At 44.6% G+C, this 23,297-nt stretch overlaps 1 protein-coding gene across 5 annotated transcripts in view; it reads right to left on the bottom strand.

Moving 5' to 3' along the window:
- The window catches only part of rasa3 (RAS p21 protein activator 3), a 264,967-nt gene that overhangs the window by 14,282 nt on the left and 227,388 nt on the right, over nt 1-23,297 (bottom strand). For all 5 annotated transcript variants that reach the window (XM_070891793.1, XM_070891796.1, XM_070891795.1 and 2 more), the window contains 5 exons: nt 19,086-19,209; nt 14,781-14,887; nt 13,679-13,756; nt 10,875-10,952; nt 8,943-9,016 (listed from right to left, as the gene is read on the bottom strand). In XM_070891793.1, coding sequence (XP_070747894.1) covers nt 8,943-9,016; nt 10,875-10,952; nt 13,679-13,756; nt 14,781-14,887; nt 19,086-19,209 — 461 coding nt within the window. The remainder of the gene's footprint in view (nt 1-8,942; nt 9,017-10,874; nt 10,953-13,678; nt 13,757-14,780; nt 14,888-19,085; nt 19,210-23,297) is intronic.

The raw sequence follows: 23,297 nt of genomic DNA, 5'->3' as shown, positions 1-23,297 counted from the left end.
TTGCAGCGTGACTTGGACAAGTTAGGTGAGTGGGCAAACGCATGGCAGATGCAGTATAATGTGGATAAATGTGAGGTTATCCACTTTGGTGGCAAAGACACAAAGGCAGAATATTATCTGAATGGCGGCAGATTAAGAAAAGGGGAGGTGCAACGAGACCTGGGTGTCATGGTACATCAGTCATTGAAAGTTGGGAAATGGTATATTGGCCTTCATAGCTAGGGGATTTGAGTATAGGAGCAGGGAGGTCTTACTGCAGTTGTACAGGGCCTTGGTGAGGCCTCACCTGGAATATTATGTTCCGTTTTGGTCTCCTAATCTGAGGAAGCATATTCTTGCTATTGAGGGAGTTCAGCAATGGTTCACCAGACTTATTCCTGTGATGGCAGGACTGACATATGAGGAGAGACTGGATCGACTGGGCCTGTATTCACTGGAGTTTAGAAGGATGAGAGGGGATCTCATAGAAACATATAAAATTCTGACGGGACTGGACAGGTTAGATGCAGGAAGAATGTTCCCGATGTTGGGGAAGTCCAGAACCAGGGTCATAGTCGAAGGATAAGGGGTAAGCCATTTCGGACTGAGATGAGGAGAAACTGCATCACTGAGAGAGTTGTTAACCTGTGGAATTCCCTATCGCGAGAGTTGTTCATTGGATATATTCAAGATGGAGTTAGATATGGCCCTTACAGCTAAAGGGATCAAGGGGTATGGAGAGAAAGTAGGAAAGGAGTACTGAGGTGAATGATCAGCCATGATCTTATTGAATGGTGGTGCAGGCTTGAAGGGCTAAATGGCCTACTCCTGCACATATTTTCTATGTTGCTCTCATATTCTATTTTCCCCCTCTTAAGTACACCCTTTGTCCTCCTCTGCTGAATTCTAAATTTCTCCCAGTCCTCAGGTTTGCTGCTTTTTTTGGCCACTTTATATGCCTCTTCTTGGATTTAACACTATCCCTAATTTCCCTTGTTAGCTACGGTTGAGCCACCTTCCCTGTTTTATTTTTATGCCAGACAGGGATGTACACTTGTTGAAGTTCATCCATGTGATCTTTAAATGTCTGCCATTGCCTATCCACCGTTAACCTTTTAAGTATCATTCGCCAGTCTATCCTAGCCAATTCACGTCTCATACCGTCGCAGTTACCTTTCTTTAAGTTCAGGAGTCTAGTCTCTGAATTAACTGTGTCACTCTCCATCTTAATGAAGAATTCTATCATATTATGGTCACTCTTCCCCAAGGGGCCTCGCACAACAAGATTGCTAATTAATCCTTTCTCATTACACAACACCCAGTGTAGGATGGCCAGCTCTCTAGTTGGTTCCTCGCCTATTGGTCTAGAAAACCATCCCTTATACACTCCAGGAAATCCTCCTCCACCGTATTGCTACCAGTTTGTATATTGGGTTAAATAAACTGCCCATGATAACTGCTGTACCTTTATTGCACGCATCCCTAATTTCCTGTTTGATGCCATCTCCAACCTCACCGTGACTGTTTGGTGGTCTGTACACAACTCCCACTAATGTTTTCTGCCCTTTGGTGTTTCGCAGCTCTACCCATATAGATTCCACATCATCCACGCTAATGTCCTTCCATACTATTGCGTTAATCTCCAGTAACGCTACCCCACCTCCTTTTCCTTCCTGTCTATCCTTCCTGAATATTGAATACCCCTGGATATTGAGTTCCCAGCCTTGGTTACCCTGGAGCCAGGTCTCTGTAATCCCAATTAAATCATATCCATTAACATCTATCTGTGCAGTTAATTCATCCACCTTATTATGAATGCTCCTTGCATTGAGACTCAGAGCCTTCAGGCTTGTTTTTTAACACTCTTTGTCCTTTTAGAATTCTGTTGTAATGTGGCCCTTTTTGATTTTTGCCCTTGTTTTCTCTGCCCTCCACTCTTGCTTTTCTCCTTCCTACCTTTTGCTTCTGACCCCATTTTACTTCCCTCTGCCTCCCTGCATAGATTCCCATCCCCCTGCCTTTTAAGTTTAAACCCTCCCCAACAGCACTAGCAAACACTCCCCCTAGGATATCGGTTCCCGTCCTGCGCAGGTCCAGGCCGTCCGGTTTGTACTGGTCCCACCTCCCCCAGAACCGGTTCCAATGTCCCAGGAATTTGAATCCCTCCCTCTTGCATCATTCCTCAAGCCACATATTCATCTGAACTATCCTGCAATTCCTACTCTGACTAGCATGTGGCACTGGTAGCAATCCTGAGATTACTACCTTTGAGGTCCTACTTTTTAATTTAACTCCTAGCTCTCTAAATTCAGCTTGTAGGACCTCATCCCGCTTTTTACCTATATCGTTGGTACCTATATGCACCACGACAACTGGCTGTTCACCCTCCCCCTCCAGAATACCCTGCAGCCGCTCTGAGACATCCTTGACCCTTGCACAAGGGAGGCAACATACCATCTTGGAGTCTCGTTTGCGGCCGCAGAAACGCCTATCTATTCCCTTTACATAGAATCCCCTACCACTATAGCTCTCCCACTCTTTTTCCTGCCCTCCTGCGCAGCAGAGCCACCCATGGTGCCATGAACTTGGCTGCCGCTGCCCTCCCCTGATGAACCATCTCCCCCAACAGTACCCAAGGTGGTATATCTGTTTTGGAGGGAGATGACCGCAGGGGACCCCTGCACTACCTTCCTTCCACTGCTCTTCCAGATGTTCACCCATTCCCTATCTGCCAGTGTAACCTTTACCTGCTGTGTGACCAACTCACTAAACGTGCTGTTCACGACATCCTCAGCATTGCGCATGCTCCAGAGTGAATCCATGCGCAATTCCAGTGACGCAATGCGGTCTGTCAGGAGCTGTAGCTGGATACACTTCCTGCACATATAGTAGGTCAGGGACACTGGAAGCGTTCCTGATTTCCCACATAGCACAGGAGGAGCATGACACAGGTCTGGGCTCTCCTGCCATGACTTATCCCTTAAATCACTTAATTTGGCAACACTGACAAGGTTTCTTACTGCTAAGAAAAAGAAAAAAGATAAGGTTCACAAGAGTGATTCCCGGAATGGCAGGACTGACATATGAAGAAAGACTGGATCGACTAGGCTTATATTCACTGGAATTTAGAAGAATGAGAGGGGATCTCATAGAAACATATAAAATTCTGACGGGATTGGACAGGTTAGATGCAGGAAGAATGTTTCCAATGTTGGGGAAGTCCAGAACCAGGGGTCACAGTGTAAGGATAAGGGGTAAGCCATTTAGGACCGAGATGAGGAAAAACATCTTCACTCAAAGAATTGCGAGCATGTGGAATTCTCTACCACAGAAAGTTGTTGAGGCCAGTTCGTTAGATATATTCAAGAGGGAGTTAGATGTGGCTCTTACGGTTAAAGGGATCAAGGGGTATGGAGAGAAAGCAGGAATGGGGTACTGAAGTTGCATGATCAGCCATGATCATATTGAATGGTGGTGCAGGCTCGAAGGGCCGAATGGCCTACTCCTGCACCTATTTTCTATGTTTCTATGTAACAAGGGACGGGCAATAAATGCTGGCCTCATCAGTGACACCCACATTCTACCTTAAAGAGATGGAGCCACGAAGTTAGAAGTTCAGCTCATTCACAGTCAATGGGCAGAAATTCTAGCTCAAGAATTGATTTTTTTAAGATTGAAAGTTTTTATGACTGTTTCCAACTTTGGCCCTGTCTATTTTCATGGTGCATCCTTGTGTCCCGGAGTGATTCAGCAATCTGTGCATGGCAATATTTTATATAAATCCATCGCCAGCTTGGAAAGTATTTGATGCGTTGATGGTACGATTTATTTGTTAAAAATTTAAAAGCTAAAATCAATTGTCCCTAATAATTCTGCATCGCTAACCTCACTGTGGATAGATTCTAAGTTTTTCATTCTTTTATTAAAATCTGTCCTTTTTCCGACATATACAAACACCCCAAAATAAGGCCTTGAACACTTCCTCTCGGCTTAATACTCGTCCTGTGGTCATTGGTGCTGGGAGCAGGCTCGCTGACCCCTTCCTGAACACAGAGAGTCAGTGTGATCGCTCTGTGTAATGAGCCTCCTGTAACTCTAGTCAGTAACAACCACCAGGCCGACACAGTTCCCGGCGGCAACAACGGCACGGGGACCCACTGCCTGCGTCAGCTTCAGCAAGGTCCAGAATGGAGAGGTGAACTGATGATCTCTTTCAAAAGTTTAAGGGCTGGATTTTTGGGTCTCCTGCGCTCCGTTTTTCGCCCTGGAGCGGCGGCAATGGCGGCATTTTGGGCGGGCGGTCAGCCAGCCTCCGGCGCCCCACAGCGATCCTCAGGTCTGGTTTAGCGACGGTGCGGAGCAGCACCGCCCGGAAGAGCTGCGCCGGTGTGCAATGCCCCTGGTTGCGACACCGGCGCAAGTTTTGACTTCAGCCCGACCCGGACGCCCCAAAGTGCGCCCCGCAGTGAACAACTGGGAAATCAAACGGTCCAACCATCCTGTCGGTGAAGAGGTGAGTAATGAACTCTTAAGGTAAGTGTGACTGTTTTTTCTTTTAGTTTTTTTTGCGATTTCTGTTGTGGTGGCGTGGACAATGTTTTGGGAATGTTTTTGAGTTTATTTTTAAGTCCCCCCCCTACCCCTCCTACCAGGCGTGTCTCGGAATGCTCCCGGGCCAGTACCTTAGCTCGGGAGTTTCCCATCCTAACGCCAAGAGAGGTGTAAAACGCCTTCCCTAGTGCTGCGCCCCCTGACGCAGGGCCCAGATGTCCAAACTTACCTACTGAGGCACAAACTATTCCCGGCCGCTAACTAGCCCGCCCCGACTAGATAGCGGCCGGGAATAGTTATCACCCCAAAAACATTAAAGCCTAAAATCCAGCCCCTTATATATGTGGCAAATTCACAAATATTAAACACATCTCACGCTTACCAACAGTGCACTGGCAAATCATGATCTGGACAGGGTTGTCCAAATATTTCCGGGTTTGTATAATCTTGTGTGATTTAACCATGAAGTTTGCTTATATTATCTCAATTCCCGCTCAGTACCTTGTGGGAGAGCTTGGTCAGGTCAGTGGCATTGATGTCACCAGCTGCCACACTTTGCAAACTGAGGTTTCCTCAGCTTATCACAAAACCAACAAGCATGATCTTTGGAGAGTACAAAGGGTGACGGTCGAGGTTCCGGCCCTCTCCTGTATCTCCCGCCAACAACAACCGACAGTTCCCGACAGTATTAACGGCATGGGGTGGGAATTCAGCTACTCACTGGCCCTGGGGAGAATCATGGCCTGTCGAGGGCAGAGGAGGAATGTCCGCCCCATGCATCCGACCCTTTGATTTAACAGGCGCCACAGATTAACATGCACGTGCATAAACAGCGACCACCTTCATAGAATCATAGAAAGTTACTGCACGGAAGGAGGCCATTTCGGCCCATTGTGTCCGTGCAGGCCGACAAAGAGCTATCCAGCCTAATCCTACTTTCCAGCTCTTGGTCCGTTGCCCTGTAGGTTACGGCACTCCAAGTGTACATCCAAGTATTTTTTAAATGCCTCTACCACCCTTTCATGCAGTGAGTTCCAGACCCCCACCACCCTCTGGGTGAAACTATTTCCCCTCAAATCCCCTCTAAACCTCCTGCCAATTATGTTAAATCTATGCCCACTGGTTGTTGACCTCTCTGCTAAGGGAATAAGGTCCTTCCTATCCACTCTATATAGGCCCCTCATAATTTTATACACCTCAATAAGGTCTCCCCCTCAGCCTCCTCTGCCTTACATCTTACCTGCACAAACTATTACTGTTATGTATGCAACACCTTGTAACCAGCATTCTACCGCCACCAGAGGGCGCATCTGTTGGAGTCCCAAGGGATCCCAGCATCCCTTGGGAGCACTGCATATAAGCAGGCCTCCCATGCTGTGCCAGTACTCTGGAGTCAGAATAAAGAGACTAAGGTCACACTTACTCAAGTCTACAGTACTCAGTCACATTGCTTTATTTGAGACATAACAATTACCATGAACTTTCTTTACAGCGAATTTTAAAGTCCGTAAAAGCGCAGCCAGTAGGCCAAGTAAGAAAGGACAAGCAGAAATAAAATTCAGATACATGAAGACAGAGGCAGAGATTGAAAGTACTACTTATACAGGAAAGACTGAACAGGCTGAGGCTCTTTTCTCTAGAAAGGAGAAGGCTGAGGGGTGACCTGATAGAGGTCTTTATAATTATGAAGAAGTTCAATAGGGTAGACGTAGAGAAGCTGTTTCCACTTGTGGGGGAGACCAAAACTAGAGGCCATAAATATAAGATAGTCGCTAATAGATGACTGATATAAAAACGGCGAATAAGATTCCAGATAGAATCAGAGAGGGAATAGAAACAGAGTGGGCAGAGAAACAGCAGGAGTGGCCAGCCGGCACAATGGGTGGGGAGAGAAGGTGACACACAAGGGTGATTTACTGAATTCTGAGGCGTTGTGGATGGTGAGGAGTTGGGTGGTAATATTGCGCTGCGGGAGAGGAGAGAAAGGAGAATGTGGTTTTGTTGCTGACACAGACTGAGGCGCAGATCAGCCGTGATCTGATTGAATGGCGGAGCAGGCTCGAGGGGCTGAATGGCCTCCTCCTGTTTCTGGAATAGACGAATTGTCCAGATACCTTTGACATATTATTTTAATGGCGTGCAGTGATGGGTCATTTGTTGCACCATATAGATCGTTGTTTATTTTAGTTGTTGTATCTTACAGGACGTTGGTGAGACCACACCTGGAGTACTGAGTGCAGTATTGGTCTCCTTATTAAAGGAGGGATATACTTGCATTGGAGGCAGTTCAGAGAAGGTTCACTAGGTCGATGAAGGGGTTGTCATATGAGGAAAGGTTGAGCAGGTTGGGCCTATACTCATTGGAGTTTAGAAGACTGAGAGGTGATCTTATTGAAATGTATAAGATCCTGAGGGGGCTTGACAAGGTAGATGCAGAGAGGATGTTTTCACTCGTGGGGAATCTAGAACTAGGGGGCATAGTTTCAGAACAAGGGGTCGCCCATTTAAAACGGAGATGAGGAGGAATTTCTTCTCTCAGAGGGTCGAGAATCTGTAGAATTCTCTACCCCAGAGAGCTGTGGAGGCTGGGTCATTGAACATATTTAAGGTGGGCATAGACAGATTTTCTTATTTAGTTCATTTTCATTTCCCTTCTAAAACAGCCCCGTTGGCAGAGACCAAACTCTGAATTCTCGACCTTGCCAGTATGACAGAAAACGATTGATTCACAGAGTGCCACTGCTCGCCTCTCACGTAGCAGCTGTTGTGACAACTACAGCCTCCGTGTTCCATATCACCCCCGTTAAATATTAACATTTTCCTGAAATGCGTTATCATCTGCAGAGAATGTGAATCTGTTGTTTTTCGTTGATTACAGCTTGACTGCCGGCAAGGTCAGCGTGCACTTGGTTCTAAGTGGGTGTGAGTGCAAACGTTGGAGCAGAGGAACAAGGATGGACAATGGAAATAGTTCAGTCTTCAGCCCTCTGGAGAACTCTCACATCCTGGCAGTAGGTGTGAAAAAATAGTGAGCAGAGAAGGTGAAGGGGAGGTTTAATAGAGGTGTTCAAAATTATCAGGGTGTTTTGATAAGAGTAGACGGGGAAAAACTTTTTCCAGTGGCGGGAAGGTCGGTAACCAGAGGACACAGATTTAAAGTAATTGGCCAAAGAAACAGAAGCAACATGAGGAAATAATTTTTTATGCAGCGAGTTGTTTTGATCTGGAATGCGCTGCCTGAAAGGACGGTGGAAGCAGATTCAATAGTAACTTTCAAAAGGGAATTGGATAAATACTTGAAAAGAAAAAAATGACTGGGCTGTGGGGAAAGAGCAGGGAGGAGTGGGACTAATTGGATCGCTCTTTCAAAGAGCAGCACAGACACGATGGGCCGAATGGCCTCCTTCTGTGCTGTAAGATGGTATGCTCTTTCACCTGACCCCAGCTAGTGCTGTTTAAAACTTGAACTAAATGCTTAGATTTTTCTCCACTCTCAGAAACCTTTTAATATAGATTTAACCTAGTTTTTGCGCCCATTTTTGTAAAGATAAATGTGGGGTGGATTTCACAAATCAGCACCCCTGCTGCAGAGTGTCACACTCTGGGGGCACTGATCAGAATAGCGAGCAGGTGATTAACCTGCCCGTTTTGTTGCCAGACCAATTTCTCATCCATTAATATTAGCGGATAATAAATTAGGTGAGCTGTGTGTGGGACATTCTAAGCCCTATGCCTGATATTTCATTCAGTGTTCTCCGCACACAACTCTGCACCAAAAGCATGATTCTACAACTCTACCCCCATAAAGTAGGGTAGTGTAGAGGTTATGTTACTGGACGAATAATCCAGAGAATGCGAGATCAAATCCCACTGGGGCAGGTTGCGAATTAGAATTCAGTTAAAATAATCTGGAAATAAAAAGCTGTTCTCAGTAAAAGTGACCACGAAGCTGTCGAATTGTCGTTTAAAAACTCAACCGGTTCACTGATGCCCTTTAGGGAAGGAAACCTGTCGTCTTTACCCAGTCTGGGCCTATATGTGACTCCAGTCCCGCACTAAGGTGGCTGACTATTAATCGCCCTCTGAAGTAGCCTCGCAAGACACTCAGTTGTATCAAGGTGGCAGCTCTCCACCACTTTCTGAAGGGCAATTAGGGATGAGCAATAAATGCTGGCCTTCCCAGCGATGCCTATATCCCCGTGAATTAATCCAATAAATATTATATATGTTTTTCTGTATATTTAAAGGTTATACATAAATGTCATAATTGATACTAAAATTGACGAGTCCAATAAAAACTTAATTAACCGTGACAATGATGACAGCACAAGAAATAAAAATTGAGCACAGGATATAAAGAAAATAAAGATGCTGTACATCAATATGGGACAGTGCATAGTTTAAGAACTCACCCTTCCTTTAGTACGATGGGTTGCTCAATACTCTTGTGGTCTCTTCTTCCAGAGGAGGAGATTAAATCTAGAAACTTCACACAAAGCACAAATGCAGCATTAACTGATGTGCAACTATTTATATAAAGTTCCCACAAATACCCTTTCTTTCTGAGTGCATTACTCTCTATTTCACTGTGTCCTGTGCCACACACCAGCCATTGCCCTGCGGAAACCCAGCGATCTGCCCCCAGGCTATCGCCATGACTAACCTCTGACTTTCACGCGATTTAAGAAGACTTTCACCATCAAAAATTGCTGTAAAATTCAATCCTTAGTGTCAGTGTCCTGTTGTTTTGTTCTGTCCACTTTGTCAATAAGCACAAGATAAGTTTACGAGTAATCAGAGGCAGTGCTTTCACTGGCTGAGTATTTCTCATTTGCTATCACCGGCAGAACTTCTAGCAATGCTCACAGACCAATGGGAGACTGAGAAGGTCCAGACTGGACCTGGATAAACAATGGTTCTGAATGAAACACAAATCCAAACACAATCCCAAACCCAAACACAATCGAAACACAAATCCAAACAGAAACACGACCCAAACAAAATACAAACCCAAACCCAAACAGAAACATAAACCCAAACCCAAACTCAATCCCAAACACAAACACAACCCAAACACAAACCCAAACAGAAACACGACCCAAACAAAATACAAATACAAACCCAAACAGAAACATAAACCCAAACACAAACCCAATCCTAAACCCAAACAGAAACACAAACCCAAACACAAACCTAAACACAAACCTAAACACAAACCCAATCCGAAACACAAACACAAACCCAAACACAAACTATCCATCATCATCATCATAGGTAGTCCCTCGTAATCGAGGAAGACTTGCTTCCACTCTTAACATGAGTTCTTAGGTGGCTGTACAGTCCAATAAGAGAACCACAGACTCTGTCACAGGTGAGACAGATAGTCGTTGAGGGAAGGGGTGGGTGGGACTGGTTTGCCGCACGCTCTTTCCGCTGCCTGCGCTTGGTTTCTGCAGGTTCTCGGTGACGAGACTCGAGGTGCTCAGCGCCCTCCCGGATGCACTTTCTCCACTTAGGGCAGTCTTTAGCCAGGGTCTCCCAGGTGTCAGTGGGGATGTCGCACTATATCCAGGAGACTTTGAGGGTGTCCTTGTAATGTTTCCGCTGCCCACCTTTGGCTTGCTTGCTGTGAAGGAGTTCCGAGTAGAGCGCTTGCTTTGGGAGTCTCGTGTCTGGCATGCGATCTATGTGGCCTGCCCAGCGGAGATGATCAAGTGTGGTCAGTGCTTCAATGCTGGGGATGTTGGCCTGTCGAGGACGCTAACATTGGTGCGTCTGTCCTCCCAGGGGATTTGTAGGATCTTGCGGAGACATAGTTGGTGGTATTTCCCTACAACTATCCGCAACAGCAGAAAACACAGCGCAGTAAAACTAAAAATGGCTGCTCACTGCGGCAAAAGTCACTGTCCTTTAACCATAGAACAGAAGATGTGATGCGACTAAAAAGAAAGACTTGCACTTCTATCGTGTCTTTCTTAATCTCAGGGCATCTCAAAACGCTTCACAGTCAATGAAGTACTTTTGAAGTGTAATCATTATTGTAATGTAGGAAACGCAGCAGCCCATTTGTACACAGCAAGCTCCCACAAACAGCATTGAGATATATGATCAGATAATCTGTTGGTTGAGGGATAAATATTAGCCAGGTCACTGGGAAGAACTCCACTGAACGTTTCTTTGAAATAGCACCATGGGATCTTTTGTGTCCACCTGAGTGGACACACAGGGCCTCGGTTTAACATCCCATCCATAAACCCTTTATGGTATCCCTGTGAATCCCCGCTATACCCACTTCATGGGGAATCTATGAATGAAGGAATATTCATCAACAAAAGGATACTTACATTTCTTACAGAATCTGTGTACTTCTGCTCATTAAAGTGCTCGTAGAATGTGGCCATGTAGGACTCCTTGAAACTTGCCTGGAGATAAAGAAAAAACAGGAAATAATTTGAGCTACTCTTGAAAATGGGAAAACAAGTGAACAGCATTGATAAATTTATTAACATTTACCGTTAATTACCAACTGGGAGCTGCTGCATTCCACAAGGGGCGTCCTTTTATTGGGTGCTATTCAGCAATAGAAGCCATCACCTAATGGTCATGCAGTCCCATAAACCTCTATCGTGTTCCCATACAGAACAGGCAAAATGATGTGGCTGACTTTACTATTACTTGTAAATTGGACTTTACTTAACACTTTTACTTATCACTTGGCGACATCATTTGAAAACACGGCGTCAGTTTCTACATGTACACTGATGACACTCAGCTCTACCTCACCAGCACTTCTTTTGATCCCTCCTCGGTCTCTAAATTGTCAGGCTGCTTGTCCGACATCCAGTATTGGATGAGCAGAAATTTTCTCCGATTAAACTCCTTTTTCTAGCCACCGACTCCATCTAGATCTCTCTAGCATCTGTCTGAGGCTGAACCAGACTGTTCGCAACCTTGGGTGCCATATTTGACCCTGACATTAGATTACGACCACATATCCACAGCATAACTAAAACCGCCTATTTCCACCTCCGTAACATCACCTGTCTCTGCCCTTGCCTCAGCTCATCTGCTGCTGAAACCTTCATCCATACCTTTGTTGTCTATAGACTTGACTATTTCAATGCACTCCTGGTTGGCCTCCCACGTTCTACCCTATGTAAACTTGATCTCATACAAAACTCAGTAGCCCATATCCTAACTCGCACCAAGCCCCGCTCACCCATCACCCTTGTGCTTGCTGACCTACTTGGCTCCCGGTTAACCGGTTAAGCAATGCCTCGACTTCAAAATTCTCATGCTTGTGTTAAAATCCCTCCTTGGCCTCGTACCTCCCTATCTCTGTAATCTCCTTCAGCCTCACAATGCCCTTCCCCCCCCGGCAGATATCTGCGCTCCTCAAATTCTGCCCTCTTGAGCATCCCTGATTATAATCGCTTAACCATTGGTGGCTGTGCCTTCTGTTGCCTGGGCCCTAAGCTCTGGAACTCCCTGCCTAAACCTCGCCATCTCTCTCTCTCATCCTTTAAGACGCTCCTTAAGACCTACCTCTTTGACCAAGTTTTTGATTATCTGCCATAATTTCTTCTTATGTGGCTTGGTGTTAAGTTTTTGTCTTATAACACCTTGGGATGTTTCACTACGTTAAAGGCACTATATAAATACACGTTTTTATTAAGTCACTGCACATCGGGTCATCAAGGGTGATTTTCCAAAAGCAGATTTGTAATCCACCTTTTCACTATTTTAAATTGAGAAACTGCATCAAATATTTTAGGGAGGATTTTACAGCCTCGGCTGTGAGCACGGAGCTCTTTGCATCTTGAGAATTTGGTTGTAGAGGTCAGAAGACCATCTCCATCCCCCTCACAGGAGTTACAAATGCACAGACAGACTATCCCAAGGGCTGCAACGACCTATGCACAAATGGTCAGCGACTGTTGGCATTGGCAACGCAAATTCGTGAAATCTACTCTTCAGCAAATGCTTGGGAGCATTTCAGCTTGTTTCAAGGAACCGAGGCAAACTATGAAGCATATCAGAGTAAATTCAGGGAGCCCCAGCTCCCAGGCAGAGAATCGGATAGATAGGGTAGCTCTATCTTTAAAAACAATTCATTCTCGGTATGTGGGCGTTACTGGCAAGGCTGGCGTATATTGCCCATCCCTAGTTTCCCTGAGGTGGTGGAGAGATGCTTCCACAATGTTCATTCTTCGTCACGCTGAGTGTCTCGCTCGGCCACTTCAGAGATGAGTTAAGAGTCAACCACATTGGTGTGCGACTGGAGTCACATATAGACCCAGACCGGGTAAGGACAGCAGGTTTCCTTCTGTTTTTACGACAATCCGACATCTTCATGGTCACTTTTACTGAGACCGGCTTTTTATTTCTAGATTTGTTTCTTAAATTGAAATTAAATTCTCAAATTGCCATGGTGGGATTTGGACTAATGTTAAGAACATAAGAAATAGGAGCAGGAGTAGGCCATCTGGCCTCTCGAGCCTGCTCCGCCATTCACTAAGATCACAGCTGATCTTCTATCTCAACTCCACTTTCCTGCCCTAGCCCCATATCCCTTGATTCCCTTAGTATCCAAAAATCTATCGATTTCTGTATTGTTTATACTCAACGACTGAGCATCCACAGCCCTGTGGGGTAGAGAATGCCAAAGATTCCCAACTCTTTGAATGAAGAAATTTCTCCTCATCTCAGTCCTAAATGGCCGACCCCTTATTTTGGGACAGTGACCCCTAGTTCTAGAATCCCCAGCCAGAGGAAACAACCACACAGCATTTACCCAGTCAAACCCTTTAAGAATGTTTTATGTTTCAAAGAGATCACCTCTCATTCTTCTAAACTCTAGGGAATATAGGCCTAGTTTACTCAATCTCTTCTCATAGGGCAATCCCCTCATCCAAGGAACCAGTCTAGTGAACCTTCAGTGCTCTAAGGCAAGTATATCCTTCTCTGTTCTCTGGATTACTAGTCCAGTAACATAACCAGTACACCACCGTACATCCTTTCTACTGACCCTACAGTCCCACCAAGCATGGCCTCCTACTTCTGAACATGGGATTGGTGATTTGCCTGTTTAAAAAAAAAAAGTGTGTTCACTCGTTAGAAGGCAGAGTAAATAAATGAAAGGACTTACAGACTTGGATTTGGATAAGCTGCCCAAAGTCTGGATGGTCTTGGACACAAGAGTCAGAGTCCGTGCTGTTAATGGGTCCTAAAGGAAAAGGAGAAATGATGAAGAACTCCTGATCAACAAGCAGCGAGCCAAAAGTTTATAAATGCAAGTCTTGTAGTCATGATGTTCGTGTCATCAGCTTCCCGCTGATGTTTATACATTTGAAAACTATTTGATAGGAATTGGGTAAAAGATCCAAGGTCCATTTAGTTCACCTTCTCCCATCTTGCTAGTCGCACAATACGATAATGGGGTTGTTGACTAATCACGGCGATCAATCTCTAGCTTTGAATTTACAACAGACCCAGACATGAGGCAAGAAAACTCTCCACTAGTGAAGAGCTTTGGGACCAATTGAGCCACAGCCGACACGTTGAGTTAATGGAATATGGAATGGTTTGTCACAAGTAGTGATCGATACCAAATCATTCAAAAAAAGCCACTAGATAATTACTGAATGAACCTCAGCTGTTTAGAGGGTTCACTGCCTGAAAGAGTGGTAGAGGCAGAAACCCTCACCGGTGGATGTAAAAGATCCCACAGCAGTATTTCGAAGCAGCGCAAGGCGAGTTCTCCCCGGTGTCCTGGCCAATATTTATTCCTCAATCAACGTAACAAAAGCAGATTATCTGGTCATTATCACACTGCTGTTTGTGGGAGCTTGCTGTGTGCAAATTGGCTGCCGCATTTCCCATATTGTAACAGTAACTACACTCCATAAGTACTTCATTGGTTGTAAAGCGCTTTGAGAAGTCTGATGGTCGTGAAAGGCGCTATAGAAATGCAAGTCTTTCTTTCTTTGACTATAAAAGGAATTCATAAAAAAAAACAGGGTTAGCCTGGGGACTAATGCGACAGTGTAATATCAGTACTGAGAGGGACCTCCATTCCACACAGGCTGAACGGGCTTCTCTTGTGATGCTATCATTTCCCTCTCTCTGTTTGTTTGCCCTTTTGTACCCTATCTCGCTGGGTTTTCGAGAATGAGCCCTGACTATTGCAATAGTTCTGCTCCTGAATGTGTTTGTTCTGCATGGTGACAGAGTCCGCATTCTGTACTTACCGGATGGTGAGGGTGGAGTTGGAACAGATTAGGTGACAGAATGGCTGGAGCAAAGAATCGCAGGAAGATAAAACTGCTTACAGCAGTGTACCGCACATCAGTATCACCTGGAAAAACAACACAGGTTGCAGATTAACATCTCAACAGAGACAGACTTGCATTTCTACAGTGCCTTTCACAACCACCAGACCTCTCGAAGCGTTTTACAGCCAATGAAGTACTTTTGGAGTGTAGTCCCACAAACAGCAATGTGATCATGACCAGATAATCTGTTTCAGTGATGTTGATTGAGGGATGAATATTGGCCAGGACACCGGGGTTAACTCTCCTGCTCTTCTTCGAAATAGTGCCTTGGGCTCTGTTATGCCCATCTGGGAGGGCGGTTTAATGTCTCATCCGAAGGACAGCATCTCCACAGTGCAGCACTCCCTCAACACTGCACTGGAGTGTCATAGAATCATAGAAATTTACAGCACGGAAGGAGGCCATTTCTGCCCATCATTTCCGTGCCAGCTGACAAAGAGCTATCCAGCCTAATCCCACTTTCCAGCACTTGGCCTGTAGGTTATGGCATTTCAAATGCACATCCAAGTACTTTTTAAATGTGGTGAGGGTTTCTGCCTCTACCACCCTTTCAGGCAGTGAGTTCCAGACCCCCACCACCCTCTGGGTGAAGACATTTCCCGTCAGATCCCCTCCAAGCCTCCTACCAATTACTTTAAATCTATGCCCTCTGGTTATTGGCCCCTCTGCTAAAGGAAATAGGTCCTTCCTATCCACTCTATCTGGGCCCTCATAATTTTATACACCTCAATAAGGTCTCTTCTCAGCTCCTGTTCCAAAGAAAACAAACTCAGCCTATCCAATCTTTCCTCATAGCTAAAATTCTCCAGTCCAGGCAACATCCTCGTAAACCTCCTCTGTACCCTCTCTCATGCAATCACATCTTTCCTGTAATGTGGTGACCAGAACTGCACGCAGTACTCTAGCTGTGGCCAACTAGTATTTTATACAGTTCAAGCATAACCTCCCTGCTCTTGTATTCTATACTATTCCCTTTCCTTGTGAGCCCTCCCCAAATGCATCACATCACACTTCTCAGAACTGAATTCCATTTGTCACTGTTCTGCCCACCTGATTGATATCCTCCTGCAGTCTACAGCTTTCTTCCTCATTATCAACCACACAGCTGATTTTAGTGTCATCTGCAAACTTCTTAATCATACCTCCTACATTCAAGTCTAAATCATTGATATATACCACAAAAAGCCAGGGACCTAGTACTCAGCCCTGTGGAACCCCACTGGAAACAGCCTTCCTGTCACAAAAACACCCATCAACTGTTACCCTTTGCTTCCTACCTCTGAGCCAATTTTGGATCCAACTTGCCACTTTGTCCTAGATCCCATGGGCTTTTATTTTCGTGAACAGTCTGCCATGTGGGACCTTATCTGAAGCCTTGCTAAAATCCATATACACTATATCAAAAGCACTACTCTCATCGACCCTCTTGGTTACCTCCGCAAAAAATTCAATCAAGTTAGTCAGACATGGTCTGCCCTTAACAAATCCGTGCTGACTGTCCTTGATTAATCCATGTCTTTCCAAATGAAGATTTATCCTGTCCCTCAGAATTTTTCCAATAATTTTCCCACTGCCAAGGTTAGGCTGACTGGCCTGTAATTACTCAGTCTACCCCTTTCTCCCTTCTTAAACAAAGGTACAATGTTAGCAAATCCTCTGGCATCACACCTGTAGCCAGAGAGGATTGGAAAGTGATGGTCAGAGCCTCTGCTATAATCTTTTGCTTTTCTTAATAGCCTGGGATACATTTCATCTGGGCCTGGGGATTTATCCACTTTCAAAGCTGCAAAGCCCCTTAATCCCTCCTCTCTCACTATGTTTATTTAATCTAATATTTCACACTCCCACTCCCTGATTGCAATGTCTGCATCGCCCCTCTCTTTTGTGAAGACAGACGCAAGAACCATACCCACGTCTTCCGCCTCCACACACAGATTACCTTTATGGTCTCTAATAAGAACATAAGAAATAGTAACAGGAGCAGGCCATACCGCCCCTCGAGCCTGCTCTGCCATTCAATAACATCATGGCTGATCTGATAGGCCCTACTCTTTCTTTAGTTATCCTCTTGCTCTTAATGTATTTATAAAACTTTGGGTTTTTCTTGATTTTATTTGCCAAAATTTTTTCGTGCTCTCTCTTTGTTTTCCTAATTTCCTTTTTAATTTCACCCCTACACTTTCTATACACCTCTAGAGTTTCTGCAGTATTGAGCCCTCGGTGTCTGTCATCAGCCTCTCTTTTTTTCTTTATCCTACCCTGTATGTCCCTTGACATCCAGAGGGCTCTAGATTTGTTAGTCCCACCCTTTTTCTTTACGGGAATATAATTGCTCTGAACCCTCAGGATCGCCTCCTTGAATGCTTCCCATTGCTCTAACATTTATTTACCTTCAAGTAGTGTTTCCAGTCCACTTTGGTTAAATCCCATCTTAGCTTATCAAAATTGGCCTTTTCCCAATTGAGAACTTTTATTCCTGCTCTATCTTTCCAAAACTATCCTAAATCTGACTGAATTATGATCACTAGCACCAAAATGCTCTCCTACTGATACCCCTTCTACCTGCCCAGCTTCATTCACTAAAACTAAGTCCAGAACCACCCCCTCTCTTTTTGTGCGCAAGTCTCTGGATTGGGACCCTGAACCCACAACCTACTGACTCAAAGGCGAGAGTGCTACCTACTGAGCCACAGTTGACACACTTACATAAGAGCATTAAGGTACAAGAAATCAACATTGGACCCACAGTGTTATATCTGATAATGCAACACTACAGCCTCGCACATTACAAAATATCACTCGTAAAACACAACAGCAAAGATCACCTTTTCACATCTCTCAGTACATCCCAAAACCATTTATATCTGCAATTGTCCAATTCTGGCCTCTTGTCCATCCCTGATTTCCATCGCTCCACCATTGGTGGCCGTGCCTTCAGCTGCCTGGGCCCTAAGCTCTGGAACTCCCTCCCTAAATCTCTCCGTCTCTCTAACTCTCCTTTAAGATGCTCCTTAAAACCTCCCTCTTTGACCTGTCCTTACATCTCCTAATGTGGCTCGTTTGACATGCCTTGGGATATTTTACTATGTTGAAGGCGCTATATAAATGCAAATTGTTGCTGTTCATGTTAAATTGATCATTTTCTAGAGCGCAGTCGCTGTTATGTGAGTAAATGCATAAAGGAAACAGCAAATTTATCAACAGCTAATCTGTTTTTAGGAGGTGTTGGTTGAGGGAGGACTGTTGACCAGGACACTGGGTGAGTTCCCTTCAAACAGTGCCGAGGGAACTGTTACATCTGCTTGAACTACCGGGACAGACAGGATGCGTTTATGTATAGGAAAGGGAGACTGACTATAAAATAGTCCTATACACCTAGAACTACATCGAATATATAGCACAGAAACAGACCATTAGGCCCAATTGGTCCGTGCCGGTGTTTATGCTCCACACGAATCTCCTCCCACCCTTCTTCATCTCACCCTATCAACATACCCTTCTATTCCTTTCTCCCTCATGTATTTATCTAGCTTCTCCTGAAATGCATCTATGACATTCGCCTCAACCACTCTGTGATAGCGAGTTGCACATTCTCACCACTCTTTGGGTAAATTGTCCTGGGGCCAATATTTATCCCTCGATCAACATAACAAAAACAGATTATCTGGTCATTATCACATTGATGTTTGTAGGAGTTTGTTGTGCACAAATTGGCTGCCGCGTTTCCTACATTACAACGGTAACTGTACCCCAAAACTACTTCATTCACTGTAAAGCACTTTTGTGAAAGATGCTATAGAAATGCAAGTCTTTCTTTTAAATAAGTTTCTCCTGAATTCCCCATTATATTTATTAATGGCTACCTTATATTGATGACCTTTAGTACTGGTATCCCCGACAAGTGGAAACATCTTCACAGGTCTACCCTATCAAACCCCTTCATAATCTGAAAGACCTCTATATCAAATCACCTCTCAGCCTTTTCTTTTTGAGAGAGAAGAGCCCCAGTATGTTCAATCTTTCCTGACAGTTATAACCTTTCAGTTCTGGTATCATCCTCATAAATCTTTTCTGCACCTTCTCCAGTGCCTCTATATCGCATTTATAATATGGAGACCAGAACTGAGCACAGTGCTCCAAGTGTGGTCTGACAAAGGAAGGATACACGTTTAATATAACCTTTTAATGATCTGCTTCAGTGGTGAGGATATCACGCTTTACCTTGGAATCTCTTGGCAGCGGATTCTCTCAGTGAGAAGAAAATGTCACACATAACCGTGGGGCAACTCATGCCCGAATTCGTGACGACATTGAAAATTCTTTCAACGTATTGCCTGAGGTTGTCCTGAAATAAAATAGTCCAGTGGTAAGCATGTTTTCCATGCACACAATCGAAATAGTTGGTCGTCACAGTAACATCAAAGGATATATTTACAGAGATTCTTCTCCCTCGATTATAGAAGATTAAGGGGTGATCTAATTGAGGTGTTGATGATTAAAGGAGTTGATAAGGTAGATAGAGAGAAACTATTTCTTCTGGTGGGGGAACAAGGGGACATCACCTTAAAATTAGAGCCAGGTCATTCAGCTGTGATATCAGGAAGCACTTCTTCACACAAAGGGTAGTGGGAATCTGGATCTATCTCCCCAAAATGCTGTTGAGGCTGGGGGTCAATTGAAAATCTCAAAACTGAGACTGATAGATGTTTGTTGGGTAAGGGTATTAAGGGTTATGGAACCCAGGCGGATGGATGGAGTTAAGATACAGATCAGCCACGATCTAATTGAATGGCGGATCTGGCTCGAGGGGCTGAATAGCCTCCTCCTGTTCATATGAGTCTCACAGGACAGGATCATGAATCAGAGGATGGAGCACGGAGATCAATGTTCCTGATTTGTGACGATTCCGAATTTCGGGCCATTGAAATCGATGACTATGAAAAAGGGAAAAATGCAAAATCACGCTCGGTGCTCAATCCTCTGATACTTGCGCAGCGAGACTCTCACCAGAAATGTAGTCTCCAAAAATTCCCCTGCACATTTACATCACGAAGCATTGACATTTAAAAAAAAATAATTCTTGGGGTGTGGGCGTTGCTGGCAAGGCCGGCATTTATTGCCTGTCCCTAACTGCCCTGAGAAGGTGGTGGTGGGCCTTCTCCTTGAACCGCTGCAGTCCGTGTGGTGAAGGGGCTCCCACAGTGGTTAATCTTTGTAGCGGTTTGATACAACTTGTGAAACCACTTCAGAGAGCAGTTAGGAGTCAACTAGGTTGGTGTGGGACTCGAGTCACATATAGGCCCAGACCGGGTAAGGATGGCAGGTTTCCTTCCCTGAAGGACATTAGTGAACGGTTGGGTTTTTACGACAATCCGACAGTTTCATGGCTACTTTTACTGATCCCAGATTTTTATTTCCAGGATTTAAAAAAAAACTGAATTGAAATTGTCCGACTGCCCTGGTGGGATTTGAACTTATTAGTCCAGGATTACTAGTCTAGTAACGTAACCACTACACCACCTGAACTTCAGACACAACCTTATTAAATAGAAATCAGAGACTGTCTATTACTAATCATAGAATCAGAGAATGGTTACAGCACAGAAGGAGGCCATTTGGCCCATCAAGCGCGAGCTGACTCTCTGCAAGAGCACCTCAGCTAGTCCCACTCCCCCGCCCTTTCGCTGTAGCTCTGAAATTTTTTTTCTTTCAGGTAGTTATCCAATTCCCTTTTGAAAGCCACGACCAAATCTGCCTCCAGCACCCATTCAGGCAATGCATTCCAGATCCTAACCACTTGCTGCGTAGAAATGTTTTTCCTCGTGTTGCCTTTGGTTCTTTTGCCAATCACCTTAAATCTGTGTCCTCTGGTTCTCAACCCTTCCGCCAATGGGAGCAGTTTCTCTCTATCTATGTCTAGATCCCTCATGATTTTGAACACCTGTATCAAATCACTTCAACCATCTCTGCTCTAAGGAGAATAAATTCAGTTTATCCAGTCTATCCACATAACTGAAGTCCCTCATCCCAGGATTGATTCTCGTAAATCTTCTCTACACCCACTCTAAGGCCTTCACATCCTTCCTAAAATGTGGTGCCCAGAATTGGACATATTATTCCAGTTCTCGCCGAACCAGTGTTTCATAAAGTTTCATTATAACTTCCTTGCTTTTGTACTCTATGCCTCTATTTATGAAGCCCAGTATCTCGTTTGCTTATTTAACCGCTTTCTCAACCTGCCCTACCACCTTCAATGATTTCTGCACATATGCCCTAGGTCGCTCTGTTCCTGCACCCCCTTCAGGATTGTACCCTTTAGTTTATATTGCCTCTCCTCGTTCTTCTAACCAAAATATATCACTTCGTACTTTTCTGCATTAAATTTCACCTGCCACGTGTCTGCCCATTCCACCTGCCTGTCTATGTCTTCTTGAACTCTATCACCATCCTCCTCACTGTTCACTATACTTCCAAGTTTTGTGTCATCTGCAAATTTTGAAATTGTGCCCGATACTCCCAAGTCCAAGTCTTAACATACATCAAGAAAAGCAGTGGTCCTAGTACCGACCCCTGGGGAACACCACTGTATACCTTCCTCCAGTATGAAAAACCACGGTTCACCACTACTCTTTTCATATCCATGCTGCCACTATCCCTTTTATTCCATGGGCTTCAACTTTGCTGGCAAGCCTAATATGTGGTACTTCATCAAATGCCTACGTGGCTTGAAGAGTAGTGCAGGAAGGAGGGATTCAAATTCCTGGGACATTGGAACCGGTTCTGGGGGAGGTGGGACCAGTACAAACCAGACGGTCTGCACCTGGGCAGGACCGGAACCAATGTCCGAGGGGGAGTGTTTGCTAGTGCTGTTGGGGAGGGGTTCAACTAATATGGCAGGGGGATGGGAACCTATGCAGAGAGACAGAGGGAAGTAGAATGGGGGCAGAAACAAAAGATAGAAAGAAGAAAAGTAAAAGTGGAGGGCAGAGAAACCCAAGGCAAAAATCAAAAAGGGCCAAATTACAGCAAAATTCTAAAGGGCCAAAGTGTGTTAAAAAGACAAGCCTGAAGGCTCTGTTCCTCAATGCGAGGAGTATTCGTAATAAGGTGGACGAATTAACTGCGCAGGCAGCTATTAACGAATATGATATAATTGGCATTATGGAGACATAGCTCCAGGGTGACCAAGGCTGGGAACTCAACATCCGGGGTATTCAACATTCAGGAAGGATAGACAAAGGAAAAGGAGGTGGGGTAGCGTTGCTGGTTGACGAGGAAATTAACGCAATGGTAAGGAAGGACATTAGCTTGGATGATGTGGAATCTGTATGGGTAGAGCTGCGGAATACCAAAGGGCAGAAAACGCTAGTGGGAGTTGTGTACAGACCACCAAACAGTAGTAGTGAGGTTGGGGACAGCATCAAACAAGAAATTAGGGATGCGTGCAATAAAGGTACAGCAATTATCATGGGCGACTTTAATCTATATATAGATTGGGCTAACCAAACTGGTAGTAATACGGTGGAGGAGGATTTCTTATAGTGCATTAGGGATGGTTTTCTCGACCAATATGTCGAGGAACCAACTAGAGGGCTGGTCATCCTATACTGGGTGATGTGTAATGAGAAAGGACTAATTAGCAATCTTGTTGTGCGAGGGCCCTTGGGGAACAGTGACCATAATATGGTAGAATTCTTTATTAAGATGGAGAGTGATACAGTTAATTCAGAGACTAGGGTCCTGAACTTAAAGAAAGGTAACTTTGATGGTATGAGACGTGAATTGGCTAGAATAGACTGGTGAATGATACTTAAAGGGTTGACGGTGGATAGGCAATGGCAAACATTAAAAATCACATGGATGAACTTCAACAATTGTACATCCCGGTCTGGAGTAAAAATAACACGGGGAAAGTGGCTCAACCGTGGCTAACAAGGGAAATTAGGGATAGTGTTAAATCCAAGGAAGAGGCAGATAAATTGGCCAGAAAAAGCAGCAAACCTGAGGACTGGGAGAAATTCAGAATTCAGCAGAGGAGGATAAAGGGTTTAATTAGGAGGGAGAAAATAAAGTATGAGAAGAAGCTTGCTGGGAACATAAAAACTGACTGCAAAAGCTTCTATAGATATGTGAAGAGAAAACGATTAGTGAAGACAAACGTAGGTCCCTTGCAGTCAGTATCAGGTGAATTTATAATGAGGAACAAAGAAATGGCAGATCAATTGAACAAATACTTTGGTTCTGTCTTCATGAAGGAAGACACAAATAACCTTCCGGAAATACTAAGGGACCGAGGGTCTAGTGAGAAGGAGGAATTAAAGGAAATCCTTATTAGTCAGGAAATTGTGTTAGGGAAATTGATGGGATTGAAGGCCGATAAATCCCCAGGGCCTGATAGTCTGCATCCCAGAGTACTTAAGGAAGTAGCCCTAG

This window comes from Pristiophorus japonicus, chromosome 10 (genome assembly GCF_044704955.1).
Source record: "Pristiophorus japonicus isolate sPriJap1 chromosome 10, sPriJap1.hap1, whole genome shotgun sequence".
Lineage (NCBI taxonomy): Eukaryota > Metazoa > Chordata > Chondrichthyes > Pristiophoridae > Pristiophorus > Pristiophorus japonicus.
The sequence above is the reverse complement of the archived record's forward strand: the minus strand, read 5'-3'. Positions and strand labels throughout refer to the sequence as shown.